Genomic DNA, 22886 nt, shown 5'->3' with positions numbered 1-22886 from the left:
CAGGTTTCTATTGCTTTTTCGTCTTGTGTTAATACTGTCATTGCATTCTTTCGCAGTCTTTCCCTAGTTTCCCTGATGGAGAGGTGCCAGGAACAACTGGATTTCTTGCGGCTTTCCTTTAGCCAGGTGAGCACAGTCCTTGTGGGGCGCCTGTGGCACAACTGTTAGGAGATGTACAGCAGGGCCTAACCGTGACAGCAGTGGTGTCAGCTGTACAAGCCCACTGGGATCGGAAGGTCAGAGTGGAAAAGGAGAGGAAACAGGGCACAAATAGGGCTGATAGGATGAGTGAGCGTTGCTGCACAGAGACCTACTTTGTATTTAAACTCCATGTTCTACCTCTCCTGTGGCAGTGGCTGAGCAGTACTGTTGTGGAGAGGTGACTATTCAGTGCTCCCATCAGTGGGATGCTGAGCAATTGGAGAGGGTTAGAGCTGTCTTCAGAGAGGGAGAAGCGCCGGGCAGATCAGTGAGAGCCATGAGGACTTTGCTTTCCCTCACACTTGCTGCAAGGGGGCAGGCTTGTACGCTGCTCCAGCACCTTCCTCTGGCAGCTGGATCTGAGCCATGCAGCAGAGGGTGAAGCTCTGCAACTGCTTGCGGCCTTGGCTGTCTTCACACCTCAGAGACAACAAGGACGGATCCCTGGGGGTACTGAGCCACAGAGGGTTGTTTCTGTGAGAGATAGAGCCCATCTTCCTGCAACTGGGGGCAAGGCAGCTGTGGGTAGGGGTCACAGCAGGTAACAGCTTCCACTCCCAGGTCTATGCAGCCGAAGCTGTTATACAGCCCCTTCCTGGCCTGTGCCCTTCGGGGTGGTGGGGATGGCAGTTGCAGCTGGGGAGGAGGTCACCATGAGTTGTCGGCATCCTGAGGCCTTTGCTGGGAGGAGTGGGATGTTCACAGTGGGGATTTCTTCCTCCTCACTCTCAGGTCCACTGGGGCCACTTTTACATGTTTTCTAGCACATCCTACCCCTCTCTTCATTGCTCTGCAGCTCCATGTTATGTCTGCCTTTAGTAGGTTGATGTGTTGTATGCATGCTGGATGCTGATTCTTTGCTCTCTTACCCCTGACATCGATTTTTGCCAGCTCTTAGGTTTGTGTCACTGAAAGGAACTGCCCAAGGGTGAGTTGCTGGTGGGGCCTCAGCTATCACCCTACGCCCACCCCTTCCAGGTCTGTACTGCTCTACCCTGCACCTTCACCCCAGGGTTTATTCTGTGTTATTCTTGTTACTCATTCCCACCCTTGAATTACTAACAACAGACATCACACTATGTCACTGTGAAAGGGAAGCAAAACTAAAATGAAGTAGTTAATGGCCACTTGGTAATTAGATGCTGTTACAAACTAAGTAAATCAAACAAAAGCTCCAGGCAAGCTGAGACAAGCCTGGATGAAGCCTGACAGCCCCAGTCCTGAAGCCTTGCAAGCTCAGTGCAGACCCCATTCCCCAGTCCTATTATCCCAGCCCATTCTCGTGGGCTGATGTTCTCATAACTGCAGGTTTGGGCTGCTGAGCTGCTCACCTCAGCTGCTGGGTGGTGCAGCCTGCAGGCATGGGGTCCTGGTGCCTCATTGGGGCCTCTTCCCTCCATCTGGAGAAGCTGGGCTGCTCTTTGGGAAGGAAGGGGTTAAGCCTGGCTCCTGGAAGGTCTTTGGGGATGCCAGCTGGGCTGGGGGCATGAGGGGCAGAGGCAAGGAGCTGCAGGCTGGGTGAGCAGGGTCCTGAGCAGCACTGGAGGGGTGGCCATCATGTTCCCCCCCGAAGTGGCTGGTCTGGGACAGGCCCAGCCCTCACCTGCCCTGGGATCCATGGGCAGAGCTCTGCACCCCAGTCCTGCTGCTGCTGGGCTGGCAGTGGCTCTACGCCCCAAGGAAGGGCCACATGGTTGGCAGCACCCGTGGATGACGGGGCAGCTCCCCCTCCCTTCAACAGCATCCCCTGCGGCAACTCCTCTGTTAATAGAGTTAACTGTTAATAGAGTTTCCTGTTCACAGCCCTGTTGCCTGTGCAGTGCCTGCTGCACAGGGGGGCCCAGCTGGGGCAGCCTGGCACCACCCCTCACTGGCTGGCCCCAGCCCGGGGTTTTGCATCCCCCACCAACCTGGGGTTGCGGCTCAAAGGGTCTCCTGGAGGCTGCCCGTGCTGGGGGCACCCCTTCTCCCCGGTGTCCTGACCCTCCTGGGCTGGGGGCTGCTGCTTGCCCAGCCTGGCTTCTGAAAAGCTAGGCCTGGGGGACTGAGGAGGCCACAGAACTGGCAGGGCCAGCTCCCTGCCTGCCCCTCCTGGGTTTGGCTGCACACCAGCTGGCAGAGGGGCTGAGCTGGCCCCAGGCTGTTGCCTGGCCCAGTATAGAAATGAATGCAGGTGCACACCTGGTGGCAACGCTTCCTCCTCCTCCCCGGGGTGAATGGGGGCATGTTGACCCCCCTTGACACGGCCCTGCGGGGCAGGCAGCACTTGGTGCAGGCAGGGACAACCACTGTGCAGGCAAGGAGGGGTACAGAGGGATCACCCTGTGCTGCTGCCAGCTTCTGCCTGTTACCAATGTCCCCATCTTGTGCCCAGTGCAGGACTTCGTGCCTGCAGAAGGAGCTGGAGCTGCAGGTATGGTGAGGTGCTGACGGTGCACTCTGGGAGCAAAGAGGCAGACACCCACTGCTGCCACACCCATTCCCCAGAGGTGTAGGGTGCACTACCACTGCACGTACACTTGCCACTGGGGCCACTGCAACTGAGGCGTCCAGCCACTCACCTGCAGCAGTACATGCTCCAAACTGGACAGGACCAACCCCAGGGTTGGAGGAACCTCCCTAGGGCAGGGGCTTGCCTTGCTTGGCAGCTTCCTGCTGGTTAAAGGACCTTGGCTGAAGTGGGGTGATGGGCAGCCCAGCAGGACCACGGTGCTGCCAGGGCCTGTCCACTGCTACCCAAGCTGGGCAGGTGCCTGGGGGTGCTGCAGGGCTCCTATAGGACAGAAAGCCAGCCAGGGCCACAGCAGCCCAGCTCATTTTGTTCTTTGGACCATTACTTTTAGTGCTGTCAGCTCTGGTGGGACACGCTCACCCTCTCTGGGCTGGAGAGAGGCAGCTGCTCACCTTGAGGGTTCACACTCATGGGGCCAACATTTGCCCTTACCGTAAGGTGACTCAGTACCTGTTTGGGGCCAGGGAAGTTTGTCCTGGAGCTGGTGACAGACCCATGCAGCATTGCCTGGGACTGGCCAGCCCTGGGGAGCCATGCAAGGGAGGCACTGGCTGGGGAGACCCACTGGTTGTCCCTGACTCATTTTCAGGCAGCTTGGCTCCTCGTACATGGTCATGTGTGTGCTAGTGCCAGCCCCAGTGCTGCACCCAGTCCCATCTTGCAAGGCAGTGACACAACTTGTCAGCATTGCCTTTGTCTGGCATTCAGCCCATACAGGTGCCTGGCTCTGGGCTCCAGTGTGCACCATATCTTCATGCCATCACCTTGGGGTCCTTTCCTCCTGAGCCAAGTGCTAAGGTGGCCTTCCTCTCCCAGGTGGGCATCCAGATCCCCAGGGAGAAGCCTTGTGCTTACCCACCACCACCCCTTGCTTGTGTGTGCTCAGAGCCCTCATAGCTTGACACACACACATCACTTGAGCCCACGACCCCATGCTGCACCCACAGCTCTGGTCATCTCACACAGCATCCAATGCAGCCCTCGGGGTAGCCTGGGCAACTGTCCGGGGGACCCCAGGACACTGGGTAGGACTGGGCTGCCTGTGCATTGCAGCCCCCCTTCCAGACACAGCACAGATGGTCCCACACGGACCAACTGGCCTCCTAAGTGCTCCTGCTTGGTCCCTTTATTCCCCTGGTTAGGTTAGCCCTGTGGGGTTGGTACGGGAACCCAACCAAGCTCTCATGCCATGGCTGCCAGCCTATTACTGTCCTTCCTCCTGGCATGTGGCAAGCCACAGAGCTTGACTGTGGCAATCAGGTGTGTCCTGGCACCTTTTGTTGACAGGCTGAGCCCAAACTGAGCCTGGTGGAACCCAGGAAAGCAGGAGGTGCTCTGTGAAATCCCAAATATTCCAGTGACTACCAACTCCTTGCCTGCCAATAAAGCCACGGCAGCTGGTCCCTGATTTACCCTAGTCTTAAAACTTTTAACTGGTTATACTGGATGAGTGGCACCAGTCCCACAAGTGAGGGCTGGAGTCTGGAGTAAGGGTGGGGTACCCCCAGTGGTGGAGGGGGTGATCAGACACTGCAAGCCAATGGTCCATATTTTGGCATGCTTTGTAGCCAGAGCCAGGGCCCCTTGCTGCTTTGCATGATTTGTAAGCAGTCTACGTAACAGTGCCAAGCTGCAGGGTGGGCAGGCAGCTGGGAAAGAAGAAAAAAACGCTAGAACCAGACGGGCTGAAAGCATGAGAAAAGCCTGAAACCAAATCAAAAGCTAGAAACAGCACAAGAGACACCCCAGAGCAGGGAACAAGTACCCCAAACAGCACAAGAGACACCCAGAGCAGGGAACAAGTACCCCAGGGGCTGCAGCTGGAGGAACAGGGCTATCCCCCATGTCTCACCATCTGTTGCGTGAAATTAAGGAAAGCAATAGAGGAGCCCAGAATGAAACACGGTGAGCTCAGGCCTCCTGCTGCCTTTTCCAGTGTTGGCTGAAGTCAGGGCTAGTGCAAGAGGGTGGATGGGGAATGGGTACTAAAAACACTGCAGGGCTGCACACAGGCTGATGAGACCAGCTGCTGTAGAGCCATGAGCGAGCCCAGCTGGCTGTGGGGTAGAACCCTTCATGGGGGCAAGGGCTCAGCTGCTGGCACAAGGCATCTCTGGTTACCAGAAGTATTCACCATGTGAAGGGCCAAACTGCTGGGAGATGGTCCCTGGCACCTGTGTGGGGGGAAACTCACACTTACTGGTCTCTCTGCCCCCCTTGTGGGGGCTCTCACCTTCCCCAGGGTGTTGTTGGGCTGAGCAAAGTGCAGGTGCAATGCCTGGGAGCTCCCCAAGCTGGAGGACCCTCCTTGACTGCCAGTCACCTCCAAACCTGGCAAGTGTGCCCCCCACAACCACTTCCTTCCTGCCTGTGCCATCCCTCTGTTCAGAGCCAAGGGGTAACACAGAGCGTGGAAAAGAGCCTTTATTTAGAAAGCACGTGGCACCCAGTGTTCCTGGGCCCTCTCTCCTGCTATCTCCCACCTGACTGAGCCCACTGACATCCCTACAAACCACCTGCCCCCACCTCCTGTCACTGCTCCTCTTGCTGTGGATGCAGAGACCTCCCCCACGCTGGCAGCTCCCCATGTGCAGGACCCACTGCCCTGCCACGGCACCCGCCCCATCCCACCCCCAGCCAAGCACATCTATCCCCTTGTGAGCACCCACCCCTGTGCCTGCCCAACAGACACCACAGCCCCTTGGAGCTATGCCTACACCACGCACCCACCCCCACATGCTCCCCGGCCAGGGTGTTGCTGCGCAGCCCCCGTGGAGGCACAGGGCCAGGAGCAGGGCCATCCCCCGTCCCTGCCCTGCTACCCGTGTGGAGGCTCCTGCTTCCGGTGTCGCGGCCACTGCTGCCTGCAGAGGGGCTGGGGGCTGACCAGGGGGCTGTGTCTGATGAGGTGCAGGGGTGAGTCCAGGCTGGGGATTTCAGAGCAGGGAGATGCTGGCTGGTGTCCCAGGGCTGGAAGATGGTGTCTGGGAGGCGCAGCTGGCATGACAAAGGGCACAACAGCCTCCGAGGGGATGAGAAAGGCAGGCACAAAGCCAGAGGAGAGATTGAAGGCTTTGGGGGCTACTCCGCTCCGCAACGGGGCAACGCGGGCTGGTGCTGGGCTGGCCAAGGCACCTGGGTGCCCTGCGGGGCCCACAGGGTCCCTGCCCACCTGGTCCTTCTGCAGCAGCTCCTGCAGTTTCTCCAGCTGCATTCGGCAGATGTGGGAGCGTGTGCGGCTCTGGCAGAAGGACTCCAGGAAGGAATCGAGGGGCAGATCCTGAGCCAGGAACTGCTCTATCTGTGCCTATGGGATGGGCAGTGGGACAGCATCAAGCCAAGAGAGCCGTGGGACCATGGAGGGAGCCCAGATGGCTGAGCCTCCCCAGCCTCTTCTCCAGGGCCTGGCACATGGGAGGGCACAGAGAGGAGTCTGGGGCCCAGTCCGGGGCCCAGGTGAGGAAGGGGCAGCAGCACAGGGGTCTCACCTGACTCACCTCTGACTCTGCCTCGGAGGCACTGAGCTTGGCTTGGAGCTGGCCCAGGGCGCTCTGCAGGCTCCAATTCTCCAGGTACGCCTCTGTGTCAGGAAGGGACAGGGCTGCCAACAAACCTCCCCCTGGACGCTCCCACTGCTGGGGCTGAGGTCTTTCCCATCCCCCAGCATCAGCTCCCCCCTCCTCTGAACTGAAACACCCCCAAACACATCCCTGGAGCCACCTGCACATCGAGGCCTGCATCCCACTGTGGCATCGGTTGGGATGGCAGTGTTGCAGGCAGCATCATCCCCCACTGCTCCTGATCATGGCTGGGCCATTTCCCCAGGGCAGGTTCAAGGGCACTGAGCCCACCTGGACCCTCGTATTAACGCAGGTTGCTCTGGCTGTGCCAGGCTCTGGCCGTCCCATCGGCTGCGCCCCACTCACCCAGGCGCTGCTGCTTGTCCCAACATGCCTCCCGTATCTCCCGCAGCTCCTGATATTTGATGGCTAGGGAAGCCTTCCCATCCTCCAGCCGTGGGCGCAGGGACAGGTTCACCCTGGCCAGGGTGCAGTTTGAAGCCAAACACATCTCCCGGTCCAGCTGCAGACTCTGAAACTGTGGGAACAGGGCGGGTGTGTCAGCACTGGGAGAAATGGGCAGAACCAGTCAGAGCTGGCAGCCTGCTGGGGGGGTCCGTCTCCACCCAGGGGCAAACCCTCTCCTCCTGCACTGTCCCCATCCCTCTGCTCTGCCTGGAAAGGGGGCGTGTCCCGGGAGGGATGCAACGGCTGGACCTGGGCTACCCACGGCACAGGGCAGCTTACCCTGAATGTGGGAAACCTCACAGCTGCCTACCCAGCCCCCTTTGCAGGGGAAAGGATTCGTTAGCTCACAAGGATGTCAGGGGAGAGACACGCATCCTCTCTCGCTGCACACACATCTCCCGCCCACGCTGAGAGGGGAGTAGAGCGTGGTGCCGGGCTGCGCTTTGAGAGGCCCAGGGCAAAGATGCTGAAATCAGGCTGAGAATGCTTTCAAAATAACCCGAATGTGTTCCCACAGAGGAGCGCCAGGAACCGCTGAAGCCAGGGAGGAGCACTCGGGGCTCATCCCAGCTGCAGAGAACAAAGCCAGATGTGGAGGGCACGGCAAGGAGCCAGGGCCTCCCAGCCTCCCCCAAATCTCGGGGCAGCGAGAGCAGCAGGGGCAGCGGCTGTGGCCCTGCTCAGGGCTTTGGCGGCCCTCGGCTGCCTGGCAGGCGATGGCTGCTGAAACGCCGAGCAGCACCAGGAGCCCCGGGGTAGCTGCCGGCCGGGACGCCCAAGCTAAGGTTTCCCCGCGGTCACCCCAACCCAGCCGGTGGGTTTTGCTGCTCCTCCAGAGCCTCCGGGGAGGACCAACGAGCAGCGTTGCCAGGGACCGGCGGGTGATGCCCGGCCCCGCGGGGCACGGCCACGCAGCGCCCGGTGCCCGGGCTGCGGGCGGCTCCATCCCGCGCACCGGGAAGGCCCCGCTGGTGGCGAGTGCTGCACGGTTCCGCTCCGCCGGCTGCGGGACACGGCCCCCCGGGCTCCCTCCCCGGCCGTACCTTCCTGCTGAGGCGGGCGGCGCGCTGCAGCCGGGGCTCGTCCTGCAGCAGGGCGCGGAGCTGCGCGGTGCTGAGCGCCCCGAAGCGGCGCGGGGAGCCGGGCGGCGCCGGGGGCCGGGACATGGGCCGGGGCACTGACGGGCACGGGCCGAGACCCCCCGCCACCGCCGGGAGCCGCGCGCGCCCGGCGCCCGCCCCCGCCGCGCACCGCCCACCCCGCCCCCGCCGGTCTTAAAGGAGCCGCAGTTGAGCACAAGGCGCTCCGGTTGTGCACCGCGCCGCCCCCGGCTAGGGGGTGAACCGGTACTGCACCCCGCTGTGTGCATCCCGCACCCTGCTGTGTGCATCCTGCACTGCCCTCCGCTGTGTGCATCCTGCATTGCACCCCGCTTTGTGCATCCTGTGTACTGCACTCCACACTGTGCATCCTGCACCCTGCTACGTGCATCCTGCACTGCACCTCACTGTGTGCATCCTGCACCTCCATGCATGTATCCTGCACTGCACCACACTATGTGGATCCTGCACTGCACTGTGTGTGCCCTGTACTGCACCACGCTGTGTGCATCCTGCTTGTCACTGCATTGGCTTCATCCTGTACTTCACGGCACTGCACTTGTGCATCCTGTGGACATCTGGCACCGCTGTACCCATCGGCTCAGGAGAGAGGAAAGAGAGAGCAATGAGGCACCCTGTCACTGCTGGCTCTGTGCAGGTCCCCTTCGGCCCTTCGGGAAGGGAGAGGTGGGAGCACTGCCCCACTTGTGGTGGGGAACTGCTTGCTGCAGGGTGTTGTGGTCTCTAAATGTTTGCAGGGATTCAGAGACCTAAAAGAAAAATTCAGGGAGCAGAAACCTGCCTGAGGACTATCAGCTCTGCTTCAGGACATCTCTGTGCTGGAAACTCTCCTTGTATCTTTGCCCTGTTCTTACTCTTAAAAATGAAAGATGTGGTGGAGAAGCTGGGGAAAAGTAGCAAGCCAGGAGCTCATGGGAGGTGGGGATTCCTTCCCGGGGAAGTTTTACCTTGGTGAAAAACCTAAGCTGCAGGAAGAGCCATGCACTGCTGCTGGGGCGGGGGCTGCTCTGTCCTGGCCAGGACATTTCCATGGAGCAAATATCTGGTGGGAGACAGCACTTAATGTCCACTGCTTGACTTCAGGTTTCACCTCAAACAAACACCGGCTGCTGCAGCTGAGTGAAGGGAAGCTACCAGGGAGCTGCTGGGGGCTGGAAGTCACTGCTGTTGGGTGGCCAAGAGCCCAGGAGGATTTAGGAAGCATTTGGATGGGTAGCTTGGAATAAGGAGCTGTGTGGATCTGGCGCTGCTGTAGGAGAGATGAGAACCTGTCTGTACACTGGGACGTGCTGTGGTGGAGGGACAAGACGGCAATGCAGAGACACCCACTCACTGAGCCCATCCTCCTGGACTGGTGGGTGCCAGCCCTGTTGTACTGTGAGGATATTTTAGGATGCTCTCCTGCATCTCCTGGCCTGTGTCTCTCCAGTGCCTTTGGAGAGCCCTAGCAGAAGACAGCACTGCTGGATGAGAATTGTTTGCTCCTTAGTCTGGCAGTGCAAATGCAACTCCAATTTTGCCTGTCGCTTTGAAACCCCAGAGGCCCAGGAGCAGCAGCAGTGTCATTTCACAGTCTGCCCAGTGCCACCTGATGTCATCGAGCCTGCTGGCTTTGGAAGCCAAATCCACTCTGGGGGCACCAGGGGTGGGGTGAGTGGGGTGGGGGCACCTTCCTGACAGCCATCCTCCACCTGCTGCTACCATCTCGTGCCCCTGGTGCAGCAGAGCCTCTCTTCCAGCCAATGTGAAGTCCCTCATGGAGTTGCCTTGTGCCCCCCCTCCTCATGCTGTGGTGCCCATTGCAAGGCAGGCGTGGTCTTTGCTCAAGGTGAATGTCTCTCTCTGTCTTAGAGGATAACTAGTGTTGAAATCCCACTTCTGGGATTTCTAGTCCAACCTCTGCATGGCAGAGATGATCCCCAAACCAGACCAGGCTGCAGAGGGCTATGTCTCATTGAATTTGGGGTGCCAAATTCACCACCAAGGCTGGAGATGCTCCTATCTCTGGACAGGGCCATCTGACACTGCAGAGTCCCTTACAGGACACCCTTCCAAGGCCAAGTGGGGACTCCAGCCACAGCAGGAGACTCTGGCATGGGCTGTACTCTGAGGTCCTACCAGTCCTCTGTGCTCTGGTTTGGGGGGGCTCAGTGCTTGATGCTGGAGGCTCTCAGGAGAGCGAGTGCAGCCTGCCTCACCCGAGAGCTGCTTTCAATAGAAGTAGCCCTGAGCTCTTTTTTTCCTCAGACATCCCTAGGTGCAGGTGCCCACTGTGCTCTGCAGTGCTGAGGGCAGTTCTCTGGGGCAGTGTAAGGTACATTCTGGCTTGGAGATCCTCCACTGCTCACTTCTTTCAGTATTTTCTAATTTCTCAGACCTTCCTGGACGGCTCCCAGTGGGCACTAGGCTCTGCAGCTGGCAGGTGAGGGCTGGGTTTTCCCTTAGCTGTTGGTCCTGGAAGTGGAACTCACTGCTGTTCCTGTGCTGCACCAAGACAAAGCCAGAAATGGTTTGTGAAGGTGAAAGTGCTTCTCAAACAGTCTGTCCTGGCAGTGCCACAGTATTGTGGGATGGAGGAGCTGTAGAGGCCTTGTCCTGCAGCCTTACAGCATCAAGCTCTGTCTGCATCTTTCCTGGCAGAAACCTGGGTATGGTGAGCCCATTCCTGTAATGAGCTCTTCCCTCATTAGAGTGTCTCCTAATTCAAGTGATTCCTAACATGCAACCTACTTCTCTTTTGCTTCCATTTAAGTTCTCTGTTTCTTAGTCACAACAGACAGATCTACAGATGACTTTGAAATCATGTTTCTGAAGGATCAAAGCATGACTGCAGACAAACAGGTAGCGACAAATCCTGATAGATGCAGCCCCCCAGCAGTGGTGGGACCTTGACACCAGGACATTGCCACAGCTTTTGACCCTGGACTGTGAACGTGGTGATGATGTGGGAAGAGTTCTCCTACATGACAGGTCCCTTCTGAACCCTCCTGTGCAGATCACAGGTCCTTTATCTCAGTGTAACTAGATTTAATTTTCTTACATCCGTTCCTGTGAGAACCACTCAAGGCTTTTTCTCTCCATAAGCCCCAAGACTCCAGTCCTAGCACCTGACATGGGATTTCTTGGGTCTCAGTGGGAGTGCATCAGAGATACAGAACAAACGTTAATTAAAGGAGAATGATCTCAAAGAAGCAAATTTATTGGGATGCTTTACCAGACACTGCAGAGAGGCACAGAGTATATGGAAATCTGTGGCATGTAGCTTTTTTGCTTGCTGTAAGTTCTGGTGGCAGCTAAGAAACTCTGATGAAAAGTCACTCCAGGGCTGAGTGTCTTAGTCCCGCAGGGAAGGTACATGTGGAATCCACAAATTTCACAAGTGATTTTTTTATTCTTGATTATGAACATAATAACAAGGAATCATTGGCAAGCATAGGGGAAAAGAGCTGAGTAGAGGGAGAGCCTGCACTCAGAGCGGGGAATTGGAAAGTGGAATTTCACTAAAACCCTACTACCCTTGGGCTCCAGAAGGGCTCAAGCTCTTTGGCCATGCAGAGCCTTCGCAGAGTGTCCAGCATGGACGGGGGGGGAAGAAGCACTAACAATACAGAGCTGGTTTGATGAGGATAAGGGAGGATTTGCAGTTCCCTTTACACATACTGCCCCATGTCATGCCGCCCTTGAAATTCAGCCGTACAGAATAACATGCTGAATACCACCACCCACCCTCATAGCTGTAGGCACAGTTCTTACTGTAAGTGTCCTGATCCCGATCCTTTGTGGAGAACTTCATGTTGTCATGCATGGTGTTGGGATTGTCTGAGGTCATGGCATCCCCCGCCGTCCCTGTGTAGGAGCCCAACCTCAGCCGGTAGCCGTGGGACTCATCTTCCACACTGAAGAGGTTGTAGTCTGCGAAATTGATGTTGTCTGTGGAGTCCTGGACAACAAACCTGACCTGGTAGACCTTCTGCTTGGAGATCTGATGGATGTACTCAGTGCCCAGCCAGTACTCGCTGCGCACATTCCCAAAGCCATACTTGTAGGTGCTCCAGGACTCGGCCCAGGTGACTGGTGTGTCTTTCTGGTTCCTCTGGATGACTGTCCAGCCCCCGTTTGTCACATTCATTTCACAGTACACCACGAGGTGGTGGAGCCCTTTCGGCTGGATGATGTAGACACCACTGCGGCTGCCAGCAGGGATCTCGCTGCAGTCCTTGGGCCAGCCTGGGGCAGGAAACAGAGATGGTTATTAAATCCCACAAAATGAGATACTGAAAGCACATGATATTTCTTTTGTGCCTATATCCTATTGCACACACATTCTTGGGCTGTATTCCTGCCGTGTGCTCGCAGGACTAAATCAAAATCTTGAAATGATCAGTGTAAGAGTTGGGCTTCATATCTTCCCAAGACAGGATTCAAACTGATGGGGACACACTGCCAAAATATCTTGGCCTGGTGAGACCAAACCAGATATTGCTTTCAGCCAGCACACAATGCACCCTAGCCCAGGTTGAATTCAGTCTTGCAGTGCTGTGGTGATTTGCCTGTAGCATGCAGGTGATATATCACCACACAGACAAATGCAAATCCGCGTTATAAAGCCATTTGCTGTTACAGCGTGAAGGCTTTAGAGCTTTATAGTAATCTCAGAAACCCTGGAGAGAGTGTGATCAAGACATCCATATTGCTAATAATTAGATCCCTTCCCTTCACAAGGATCACATCCCTTGTGATCTCAATAGGGCAAATCCATCAGTTTTCTCTGGGCTTACCCGAGTAGCTCTTTAGAGACTTCCTGACTTGTTTGATTTGATTATGGCCTTTCCATGCTCCAGAGTGTCAGCACCTTATACAACAAACACCTGAATGCACCTACCCACTTCTGGGTACTTCTGCTCCCAGTACCTCTGCTACTGGTTATTCCTACCCAGATAGGACCTATCTTGTGGTCCTATGGGCTAACGTTGACTCAGTCAGTTCAGTAATGCAGTGAGTCCCTGTCTTACCCAGTCTTCTCATCAACTGTGCAGTAAAAATAGGAAAATAACCAATCACCACTTCCCAAAGGCCAATAACAAATCATCACTTTCCGTTTTGGATCTTTAGGTGGAAAATTCCCCATACTAAAGATCCTCATCAACTACTGAGTCCAGGACATGGCTGGTAATAGAGTCCCCCCGAGGTTACGAGCTGTGGCACCTCTGCAGCCTATCAGAAAACCAACATTTTTCCTGGGAGGAGCCAGTGCACATGTAGGACATGGGCTAAGGTGGCTGAGAGCTCTTCATGAGCCCAGCAATGGTGAAACCTTATGAGCAGAGGTACTCCTTGACAAGACACTTACCGTGGCCCGCCGGTTGGTGGGGGGCAATGTCTCTGACCTGTCGAACATGTTTGCCATCATTATCTGAATTAACAAGAACAGAGGAGACAGGGGTGAGTATTGAGAGCAGACATGTCAAATGCCTGCTGGGAGAGCATGGTATTCCTGATGATATTCCTGTTTTTCTGTTGTTGATCCTAATTCCAGAGGGACTTTACCATTTCAGGTATCAGCCAGTTGGTTGTTTGGGGGAATTTACATGGTGTTAGAATGGGGCAGATGCTTCCTTGGTGAGAAGGATTTGGGCACACTGTGTGGGTGGGTGAAAGACCCCAAATGGTGGTGGCAACACTGGAAAGACGGTTGTTAAAGTGCAGTAGAAGCAGTTAGGAAGGGACTCAGGAAGAAGAGGGATTAGAGGGGGAAGAAATGTGAGAGCAGACACAGGAAAACTGGTGCAGGTATCAGGAGCTGGGAGAGGGGCTCTGCTCAGCTGGGTCAGAAGGGAATTTGAAGGGTGTTGCTGGAAGAGGGGACAGTTTACAGTGAATTAATGCAATTCTTTTACAAGGACATCTTCTGTGTATCCACTGATGGCTATAAAACAGAGGAATGAATCACAGGCTTATGGAATCACAAAAGCTATTCCTATCCTCTCTCTGAAACAGATGCCTAACCCTGCAGCTGCTGGTCTCAGACATCCTCAAATATCTGCTCCCTGCTTTCACTCTCAGCTGGTGCTTTCCTATCCCCTCTCTTATGAAGTGTTTAACTTAAGCCTCTTGCACTGTGTATAAGCCCATTCCTTCTCTTACTACACCTAGAGTACACTTCTTCCTGCAGACAAACTTTAATATTGCTATCACTTCCTCCTCCACGGTCTTCTGATTTTGGGGCTAAACCATTCAGCTCTTCAGCCTTCCCTGACACAGTCTGCCTGCCAGATTTTTGAACCCTTTCCTTTTGACTCTCTCCAAATGTGTCTTGAAGCCCACCAGTGAACATGGTGGTTGGCCTGAGCCTGTGTGGAGTGGGAAACACTCATGTAACATCACCTAGAGGACTTTCCTACCATGGTATTTACTTTTACTACAGCCATATGAAGCTATTCACTCATGTTCATTTTGTAAGCCACAGTCTGCCTCTGCTCCTTTCTGCTTTCACTTCCCACCCATTTGGAAGCACTTCTCCACAAGTCAAGACTTTTTAATGTTAGCCTGTCTTCTCTGGCATGCCTCCCTGCTTACCCATCTTGCATTCATGCTGCTCATGTTTTCAGAGCACTCTACCAGTGGTCTGGGTGAGATATGAGTGTGAAGCCCAGAGCACCCTCCCTTTCTTTACTCAGACTTGCAGTTCCTGGTGAAGCCCAAACTCTTGCCTCAGTCATGGATGCTGCCTGTGTTGGCAGTTTCCTGACAGCTGACCTTTGCAGTGAAAGGCTGATGTGAAACCAACATCAAACACTTGGACCTTGAGCTCTTCTGCCAAGAACTCTTCCTCTTCCCTTGAAAGGGAACCAGCTCTTTCTGTCATGTCATGTCCCACCCACAGCCCCCAGTTTTATTCCAGGAGCATTTCTTGGAGGCTTCCTCATTGCTCCAATATACCCTGGTATTTGTAGGTTATGCTGTGCCATCATCTGGCTGATTGCTCTGTGTCTGTGCCACTGTAATACACTGACTTTGTATTAACTTCACTTAGTTCCTCTCTGTATTCACTTCTCTCTTGAATTCAGTTCTCCACCGACCTTGTGATTTCCAGAGGTGGCTGCTGTTCCCCATGTCCTCAAAACGCACTGTGATTTTTTGCCTTAACATCTTTAACTCTGCTTCTCCAAGGAAGAGCCCATGGCCCACAACACCCTTGGCTTGGTCTTGCTGCCAATGAGACCAAACCTGTCCCTTCTCCTGGAATCCTGTGAACTCTGTGCTTTGGACTATTGGACTCACTTATGGAAAGAAGAACTTCATGCCAGACAGGAGAAGAGACAGACAGCAAGCAGAGGAGGACTCTGAGATGATTCTTGTTCCAGTAAGACAGCCTACATTGCATTGGCATTGCCCACACATAGAGCAGTATTTAGTCCTTGCTCCGTGTTGCAGGGGTGTGGTTAGGCTGGTGAGGCGGTCTGTGCAGGATTTGACTGAACATGACCTTGTTTGCCTCTCCCTATTGTAGCCGTATACTTACCAAGCTGGGAGGACTCTGGGGGAACATTCATAATTTCATCCAGCGTGCCATTGAGGAGATGCAAGTTTTTTATGTCAAAGGCAGGAAGAGATGCTGCTAGGGCCAGCAGGCAGGTGAAAACCAGGAGACAAAGGTGCTGGGTAGCTGAAATGGGAAGATATTGGAAAAGGAAGAAAGATCATAACTTCCATTACAGAGCCATGAATCCCATTTGACTCCTTTACTTGCAGAGTAAAATGGGAAAATAAAATTCTTTATGTGTAGAGATCCCTCTTGGAGCTGTAAGCCCCAATTCACTCATTTAGATGAGCTGTCAGTGACTCATTGGCAGGAGTCATTAGTGGTGGCACCTGCTGGTGGTGGTTTCTGAGACAGAAGAAATGCAAAAACCTTGTCGAAACCCAAAGTGACTGTAATCAGAAATCCCTGTAAAGACCAAGTCTCAGGGCTGGAGATAACAAGCAGGGTGAGCACGGAGGGAGGAATCCCCTTTCCTCCCAGCTCCCATCACACTCCCATGGCACACTCACATGGTGTAACCTGGGACTACACCTGCCTCCAGTCCAGGTTTGTGGGCAGTAAGAACCCAGATGTCTGGGTGGGAACAAGTCCCAGGCAGGGCTGTGTGTATTTCTCTGCTCTGCATGAAAGCAGCGTGACTGAGAGGGGCAGCACAAACTTTCAGGAGTTACAGCCTGGCTGGTGCAAATTATGGCCTCTATTTGGTTATATGGCCACTTCAAAGTTTCCATATGTAGCCAGCTGCTCCGGTTTGTTCTTGTTCAGAGCAGCTAGGGAAACCAGCGGACTTTTTGGAATATTAAATCTAAATGAAGTAATAGAAAGTTTATAATGATTCCTAGAGAGTGGGGCATTGTGGGGCATCCCCCACCTGCCCATGGGGAAATCTGTTCATGGTATGACAGATGTAGCTCACCCTGGCAGATTACCAATGTGATCCCTCCACTGTTCAAAAAGGAGCAGAGCAAAATCCATTGCACTGCCTTGGGTTTGGCATCATTCTGTGAGATGACTGAGAAGCAAAACAATCAATGATGCCGGCCTGGAACCACTGTGTGCAATTGCAGCCACCCTAGAGGCAAGCACCCCTTTCTGGGAATGCTCAGAGCTGTCCCAATTATTTGTACTGGTTACAGTTTTACAGCAGAGGTCTTTTAAACACACTTCAGTCCAACTGATTTGTTTCTCAATTCCTATATAACATTTAGTGCCTTGATACACTTGTGTTTAGAGACATGTTTAAAGACATCTCTTCTTTAGGCCACCAGAGAAGCAATGCTCCCTCCACTGCCGGCCCATTCTCCCATGAATGGTCATGAAAGGTCTGGGTAGGAAGGAGATGCAGAGGAGAGGATCAGCCTCTTCTGGGTGTTCTGGGGACAGCAGTGTGCTTTCAAGCATCTAATCTCCAGATCTTAATACCTGTTCAATATCACTCCTTAAGAAAGAATATCTAAAAAATCTGTTTTCTATTCTAGGGTATTTAATACTTTCCTTGGAGAACTGAAAATTACAAAGAATGTTTGGTAAATATGAGGCTTGTAAAATGGGCTATCTGGCACTCCAGGGCTAGACTGATACAGCCTGAAAATAGCAGAACATGCAGACTCCTACTCCAATTCCCAGACCAGGGCACAGTGAGCCCAGACAATGTAATGGACTTAGCGCTGCGATGGCTGGGGTGTGGGGAGAAGGGAGCCCTGCAGAAGACAAAGTGCCGAGGTGCCCTGTGACCTGTAGCCACACGCAGCAGTGCCGTACCCTCCCATCCCATCCCACACTCACCCATGCTGTCTCTGCAGGGACCCTGCGGAGCAGGAAGCCGAGCGGGTTGGCCTGGCTGGAGGGGGTGTCCAGCCTGAAAGTTATAGGGCTCAGCAGGTGAGGGGGTGGAGGCACGAGACCCAAACCACAGCACTTGTCCTCTGGTTGGCAACAGGACTAGTGGTTTATGGCTTATTTGCTCTTCATCATTAAGTGATATGCCCTCAGACAATGAAGGCTGTGTCTCACAAAGGTGAAGAGCTTTCTTCAGAGGCAAAGTAAATAATTTGGTGCCAGTAAGCAAATGCCTTAAAACAACTGTGATTTACAGTGCCTGGCTGCCCCCCCTGCCCTGGCAGGGTTTCCTCTGGGAACGGCATCCTCTGGGCACCTCTGCACCTTTCAACTCATAAGTAAATACCCAGATGATATTCCCCCTTCTGGATGGAAATCAAACATCAGGCATAAATCACTCTCTCCAGAGCAGGCATGGGGCTCAACAGTCACTGGGGACCCCATTAGACCCTTCAGGGAAGAGGTACTCTAGTGTTCCTGGCAAATCGTGCACCGAACTTCAGAAAGTGCCACTCCAGGTGCCTCCTGACGTGCCTGGCCTGCCACCACCACACTGCCTCTTGCGCAACGTGCACTGTGGTCTCCCCTGGTACCGGGGCCCTTGCAGCAGTCACAAGTTTGGGAATCGTGATGTGACACTGATGTAAAATGGTCTCACTTCAAGCCCCTGTCTGCTACTAGGAGTCCTTATGCCATGGATTTCTTACAGAAAATGCCAGACCATCCTTTTCCTAGGGATTGATACCTGCAGTATTCTGAGCTATGAGGACTCCTGTACCCCAGCATCCACCTTGTACTGGACAGCACAAGATAGCCAGAGCCTGTGGAGTAGGCTGGGCTTTTGTCACATGCTGTTCGCTTGCAGCGTGGCTGCCTGGTCATGGAGGCTCCTGTGCATGGCCTGCTGTGCTGCTGCTCCTGCTCAACAGCAGATGCAAGCAAAGGCAGGCAGCAACCCTCAGCAGAGCTTCACCAACAGCTTCCAGTGCCTGGCCAGCTTTTCCAGGAGGCTGTGGCTGGTGTTTGGGTTAGGATGTGCAAAGCAGGCAGGGGAAACGTCGTAGAAGGGATTTCTCTGAAACCCCAGCTGTGTCCTGGGGCTCAGCTCCTGCTCAGTATATGTTTGATATTGTAAGGGCCACAGTTGTGGCACAGTTCTGTTTATTGCTGCATCCTGGGCTGCATCTGGAAAAATGTGGCCAGGAGGGTGAGGGAAGGGATTATTCACTTCCATGTGTGAGATGACAGCTGGAGTGCTGTGTCCTGTGTGGGGCTCCCCCATGCACAACAGCAACTAAAGCTCCAGAAAGAGTCCAGCTAAGACCAAGACAGTCGAGGCAGGAGCATATGACATATGTGGACAGGCTGAGAAAGATGGGCTTGTTCAGCCTGGAGAAGGGAAGGCTGAGATGGGATCTTGTTGCTGCCTACAGCTAGCTGGTAGGAGGGTGGAGAGCAGACCAACTCAGGCTCCTCAGAGCACTGTGTCTCGTTTTGAACCCCTCATTACAAGAAACATATTGGCAGACTGGAGCAAGTCCAGTGGGGGCCACCAGACTGGTCAGGGGCCTGGAGCTCAGGACACATCAGGAGAATCTGAGAGAACTAGGCTTGCTCCACCTGAAGAAGAGCAGGCAACAGGGAGGTCTTATTGCTGACTACAACTACCTCATGGGAGGATACAGAGAACATGGAGCCAGACTTCAAGGAGGTGCGTGGTGGGATGAGAAGCAATGGATCTAAGTTGGAACATGGAAACTCCAGTTAGAAATAGGGACTTTTTTTAACATGAGGTTGGTCAAATACTGGAACAGGTGCCCAGAGAGAGGCTGTGGGATTTCTATCCTTAGAGGTGTTCAAAACTTGACTGGAAAAGGACCTGATTTTTTAGATCTGCTTTGAGCAGGGATTGGACTAGATGGCCTCCAGAGGTCTCTCCCAACCTAAATTATTCTATCACCCTGTAATTCTATGAATGTCCTTGGAGGTGCACAGGGATAGGATGAGAGGCAACGGACATAAGGGAAGGGAGGGAAATTAGAATTAGATAAAAAAAAATTCAGCCTGAGGGTGTTCAAAGACTGAAAAAAAAAAAAAAAAGAGAAGTCCTGGGACCTCCATTTCTCGACATATTCACAACTGAACTAGACATGACCCTGAGCAATCCATTCTAAGTTGTCCCTGCTTTGGCCTTGAGATCAGACCAGAGACATTTGGAGGTCATCCTGGTCTCAGTTACCCTGTGTTTCTCCAGTTCTCTGAAGAGCCCTCTCCCCAACCCTTATGCATCTGTATTTCTGCAGGAGCACAGCCATGGCGCCAGGCCTTGTGCAAGATGCAGAGCTGGTTGCAGCAGAACATGCCTTGAGAAGCCACTTTGTAAGCCCAAAGAGCTATAGCAAAAGCCTGAGGGCCTATGGAGCATGAGAGACCTGTACAGCCAGCCAGGCCGGTGTGATTTGCTCTTTCAGGATTAACTGCTACTGTCATGGCCCTGAGTGCACCAGTAGACCTTAATGGCTGGTGACCAGTCCCACCTGGACCCTTCACCTGGGCCCATGAGGCCTGTTTCAGCTCAACCCCAGGCCTTCAGTCCTAACTTGAGCCACACTGTATGAGTACTGGTCTTCAGGCCCCTCTCTGGCCTTGTTTTCTGGATGGATCTTAGACCTACACTGTAGATAGCTTATTTCCTGGATGGACCACTCAGATGCGTGTTGTAGTTTAGCTCCAGCCCTGCCTTTTGCACTGTGTCCTTTTTTCCAGGATCTTGGGCTCGGCTGACTGCTTGCCTTGCTTGGAGTTGTTGCCAACATTCAGCTCTGTCTGCTGTGCTCAGACCTGGCAGCAAGGGCATTGCCTCCTCGGGGTTCACCCTTGGCTTCTGGCTTGCCTGCCCGTGGGGAGCAGCCAGCCTTTGCTGCTCCCAGAGAGCTGGCTCATGCCTTCGTTCTCCTCCCTTGAGTCCTGCACAGTGCCCCCTGCTCTGCCTCTCTGGAGTGCAACCACTGGTTGTTGTCCTCAGCTCTGCTTCCAACCTGCTCAGAGATCCTCTTGCAGCTGTCTTCTTAGAACAAGGTCCCACGTCAGTGTGATTTAGAAAACCTTTGTTTCGTAGCTTTGAAGACACCATCCACTGCAATATTTGAGCTGAAGTAAAAAACGGGGTCTTTGCTGGACTGTAGATAAGCTGTCCTGTTGACACAGTGTTTCTTTGAAAGAAATACCATTTGCATCTATTCGGAGCAGCCCAGTGGAGCCTGCTGTACACAGGGGCAGGGGAGGACTTCCTCTCCATGACCTGTGGGGCCCATGTTCCTGCTGCATCTGGCAGCCTTGTTGCCAGCAGTGATCCCAGTGGTGGCTCACCAGCAGTAGCCTGCCTGCCAGCCCTGGCACAGGCACCCCACCATGCCCCAAGGCATTGCATCCCTCAGTGCTGGCGTTAGCTCCGGTGGCAGCCCATGGGAGCCTCTAAGTCACCCACTTCCCCTGCCCCCAAAGAAAGGGGACATGGCCTCTCTGCCTGGGGTCCTTCTTCCCGAGGCAGCTTGGGCCCTCCTCCCTCCATAGACTTGGGAGTGCTGCTTTTATGATTCTCCCAAACTAAATGAGGCTGTGGACAAGGGCTCCCAACCTCTAACCAAGCAAGCAGGGGTGAGATCTAAGGGTGCAGATGGAAGTTGATCCAGGGACCCCTTACCTTGGAGAGGTCTGGATGCCACTGTCCATCCAGACCTGCAAGCTGCACTGCTTGGTGTGGGCTCCTGCAGTACGGAAAGTTTGGTGGGAGCCTCAGCTTGGCACTGGCTTACTGTGAACACCAGGTTTAACTTGTGCCATGAGGAAGACATCTGGTCAGTGGGCTACTGAAACCAACACAGGAGAAGAAAGTAGAAGGGCCACATCTTTATCCTCTTAAAATTGGCTTTACAAGGTGATTAAGCTGTCTGCACCTTCAGGCACCAAGAACAGCCTTCCCAAACAATCTGTCCTGAGAGCATTTTGCTCCTGTAGAGGGAGCAACCCCTGGTCGACATTGCTGGGGCTGGGGGAGGGGGATCTGCAGGGTCTCACCAGGCCAAAGTCAGGGATTGGGAAGGAGGATGGCAAAGGGACCCACAGGCACCTGCTTGTTACCTGGAGCCCTTGCCCTCCACTCAGAGCATGCAGATTGGGGTGCCAGGGGACACTGCGTATACAGTGACTTCTGTCTGCAGGACACTGGTCCAGCCCAATGACTTAACTCATTGATCCTGAAACCTGGCAGTGGAGACTTAGCAAGCAGGCACGTCTCTTGAGGACCTGTCCTCATCTTTCCAAGGTCACCTAATCTCTCCTCCTTTGCTAGTTTCTGTGTGTATGTCCTTAAAAAGCTGGGTCTCTCCACTTCGTTTTGATCATGGCTCTCCAGAATTTGCTCCAAGTGGGCAATTCACATGTAGTATTTGTGTAGCTGAGAGATTAAATAAATGAAAAGGGGATTATTTTGTACTTCTCTGGCTAGAATGGCATGCCTCCCTCCCCTCAGCGGGTATAGTTGTGTTGTCATGGGATCTGAAAACTGCTCAGGTCATGATTGTGTGCAAGTGCCTCCTTGTACCTCTACAAATAACAAGTGTGAACACAAATGGGTGTGTGCAGTGCGTATAAAGTCACCGTGGAAAGCTCGGCATGGGAGGGTGCACCACTGGGTTCCTGCTCTCTGCTCGGCTGTGCTCTTGTGATGGGTGAGTTATCTTTCCAGTGGCACACTGCTTTCATGTGTGGTGCTGGGCTCAAACAAGACCTGCCTGGGGTGAGTATACGAAGGCACAAGATGATTAGCAGGACATGATCTTGCCTGGGTGATGCATGCTGCCAGGCACCCTGGTAGCAGAAGGGATGCAAGACCAAAGCACCAAGTGACACACGTGCTTGGTGCCAGCCTATGCGTTCCCCAGACATATGCCCTGTATTCCCATGTCCTGTCAAGGGAGGTTAATGTGGAGACCTAGATTTCAACTTGGTCCTGTCCTTTCCTGACCAATGCATGTGGCACATGTGGTTCCACAGGTGTCCTTCCCCAGGCATGATGGCATCTCCCCCAGTAACTGAGCTAGTGCGGGGTGTAGGGGTGTGCTGGTGGCCAGCACAAAGGGTTTGAGCTTGTGTTACTGTGTGGGCCCAGGAGAATTCCTCCTGTCTGCTTGGAAGCTGGTATCTGCGCAATAGGACTCATCCTTTGGATCTGGTTTCCCACTCGCTGTCATTGGGGGTGGCTTATATAAAAGGCTTAAGCATGATTACTCCAAAAAAGAACTGTTTCTTGTGGTCCTGCCCCCCTGGCAAACTATTCTCCCCAGAGCTAGCTGTGTCATTGTCTTCTCTTAGCTACTCTTGCGCTGTAGGTTCTGAGAACAGATCTGCAGATTGCTGTCTGGTGCAGGGAAGAGGCTGATCAGGAAGGTGACAAAGCCATTTCTTCAGCCCTGCAGGGGCAGAGCCTGCACTGAAGCTGCAGCTTGCACCACCCAGGGAGCCCCCTGCTCCTGTCTGTGCTCTGCCTTCCCTGGTCTGAGCTCCCCGGGGGCTGTCGGCAGGGGCAGAGGGGGCTGCCCAGGAGTCCTAATGGTGCTGGGCCCTTTCCTCCCCAGGGCTCC

At 54.2% G+C, this 22886-nt stretch overlaps 2 protein-coding genes across 6 annotated transcripts; both read right to left on the bottom strand.

The window, feature by feature from the left end:
* Positions 1-5141: 5141 nt before the first annotated feature.
* VPS37D (VPS37D subunit of ESCRT-I) lies at positions 5142-7984 on the bottom strand. Of its 5 annotated transcripts, none has more exons than XM_072882018.1 (5): positions 7785-7984; positions 6640-6811; positions 6202-6293; positions 5886-6020; positions 5142-5710 (listed from the first exon to the last, which is right to left on the bottom strand). In XM_072882018.1, exons 1-5 carry the CDS (start codon positions 7905-7907, stop codon positions 5246-5248), a joined length of 987 nt encoding a protein of 328 aa, XP_072738119.1. In that variant the 5' UTR covers positions 7908-7984; the 3' UTR covers positions 5142-5245. The 5 variants fall into 5 exon arrangements, with proteins under 5 accessions (XP_072738119.1, XP_072738120.1, XP_072738123.1 ...); XM_072882019.1 differs by having other exon boundaries at positions 6211-6293; XM_072882022.1 differs by having other exon boundaries at positions 5402-5735.
* Positions 7985-11460: 3476 nt separating this feature from the next.
* Positions 11461-17194, bottom strand: LOC140661020 (fibrinogen-like protein 1-like protein). Its single transcript, XM_072882602.1, has 4 exons — positions 17191-17194; positions 15385-15528; positions 13213-13275; positions 11461-12089 (listed from the first exon to the last, which is right to left on the bottom strand). The coding sequence occupies exons 1-4, from the start codon at positions 17192-17194 to the stop codon at positions 11461-11463; spliced, it is 840 nt and encodes a 279-aa protein (XP_072738703.1).
* Positions 17195-22886: the final 5692 nt, after the last annotated feature.

This window comes from Ciconia boyciana, chromosome 17 (assembly GCF_034638445.1).
Source record: "Ciconia boyciana chromosome 17, ASM3463844v1, whole genome shotgun sequence".
Lineage (NCBI taxonomy): Eukaryota > Metazoa > Chordata > Aves > Ciconiiformes > Ciconiidae > Ciconia > Ciconia boyciana.
This window is presented reverse-complemented; position numbering and strand designations above follow the sequence as displayed.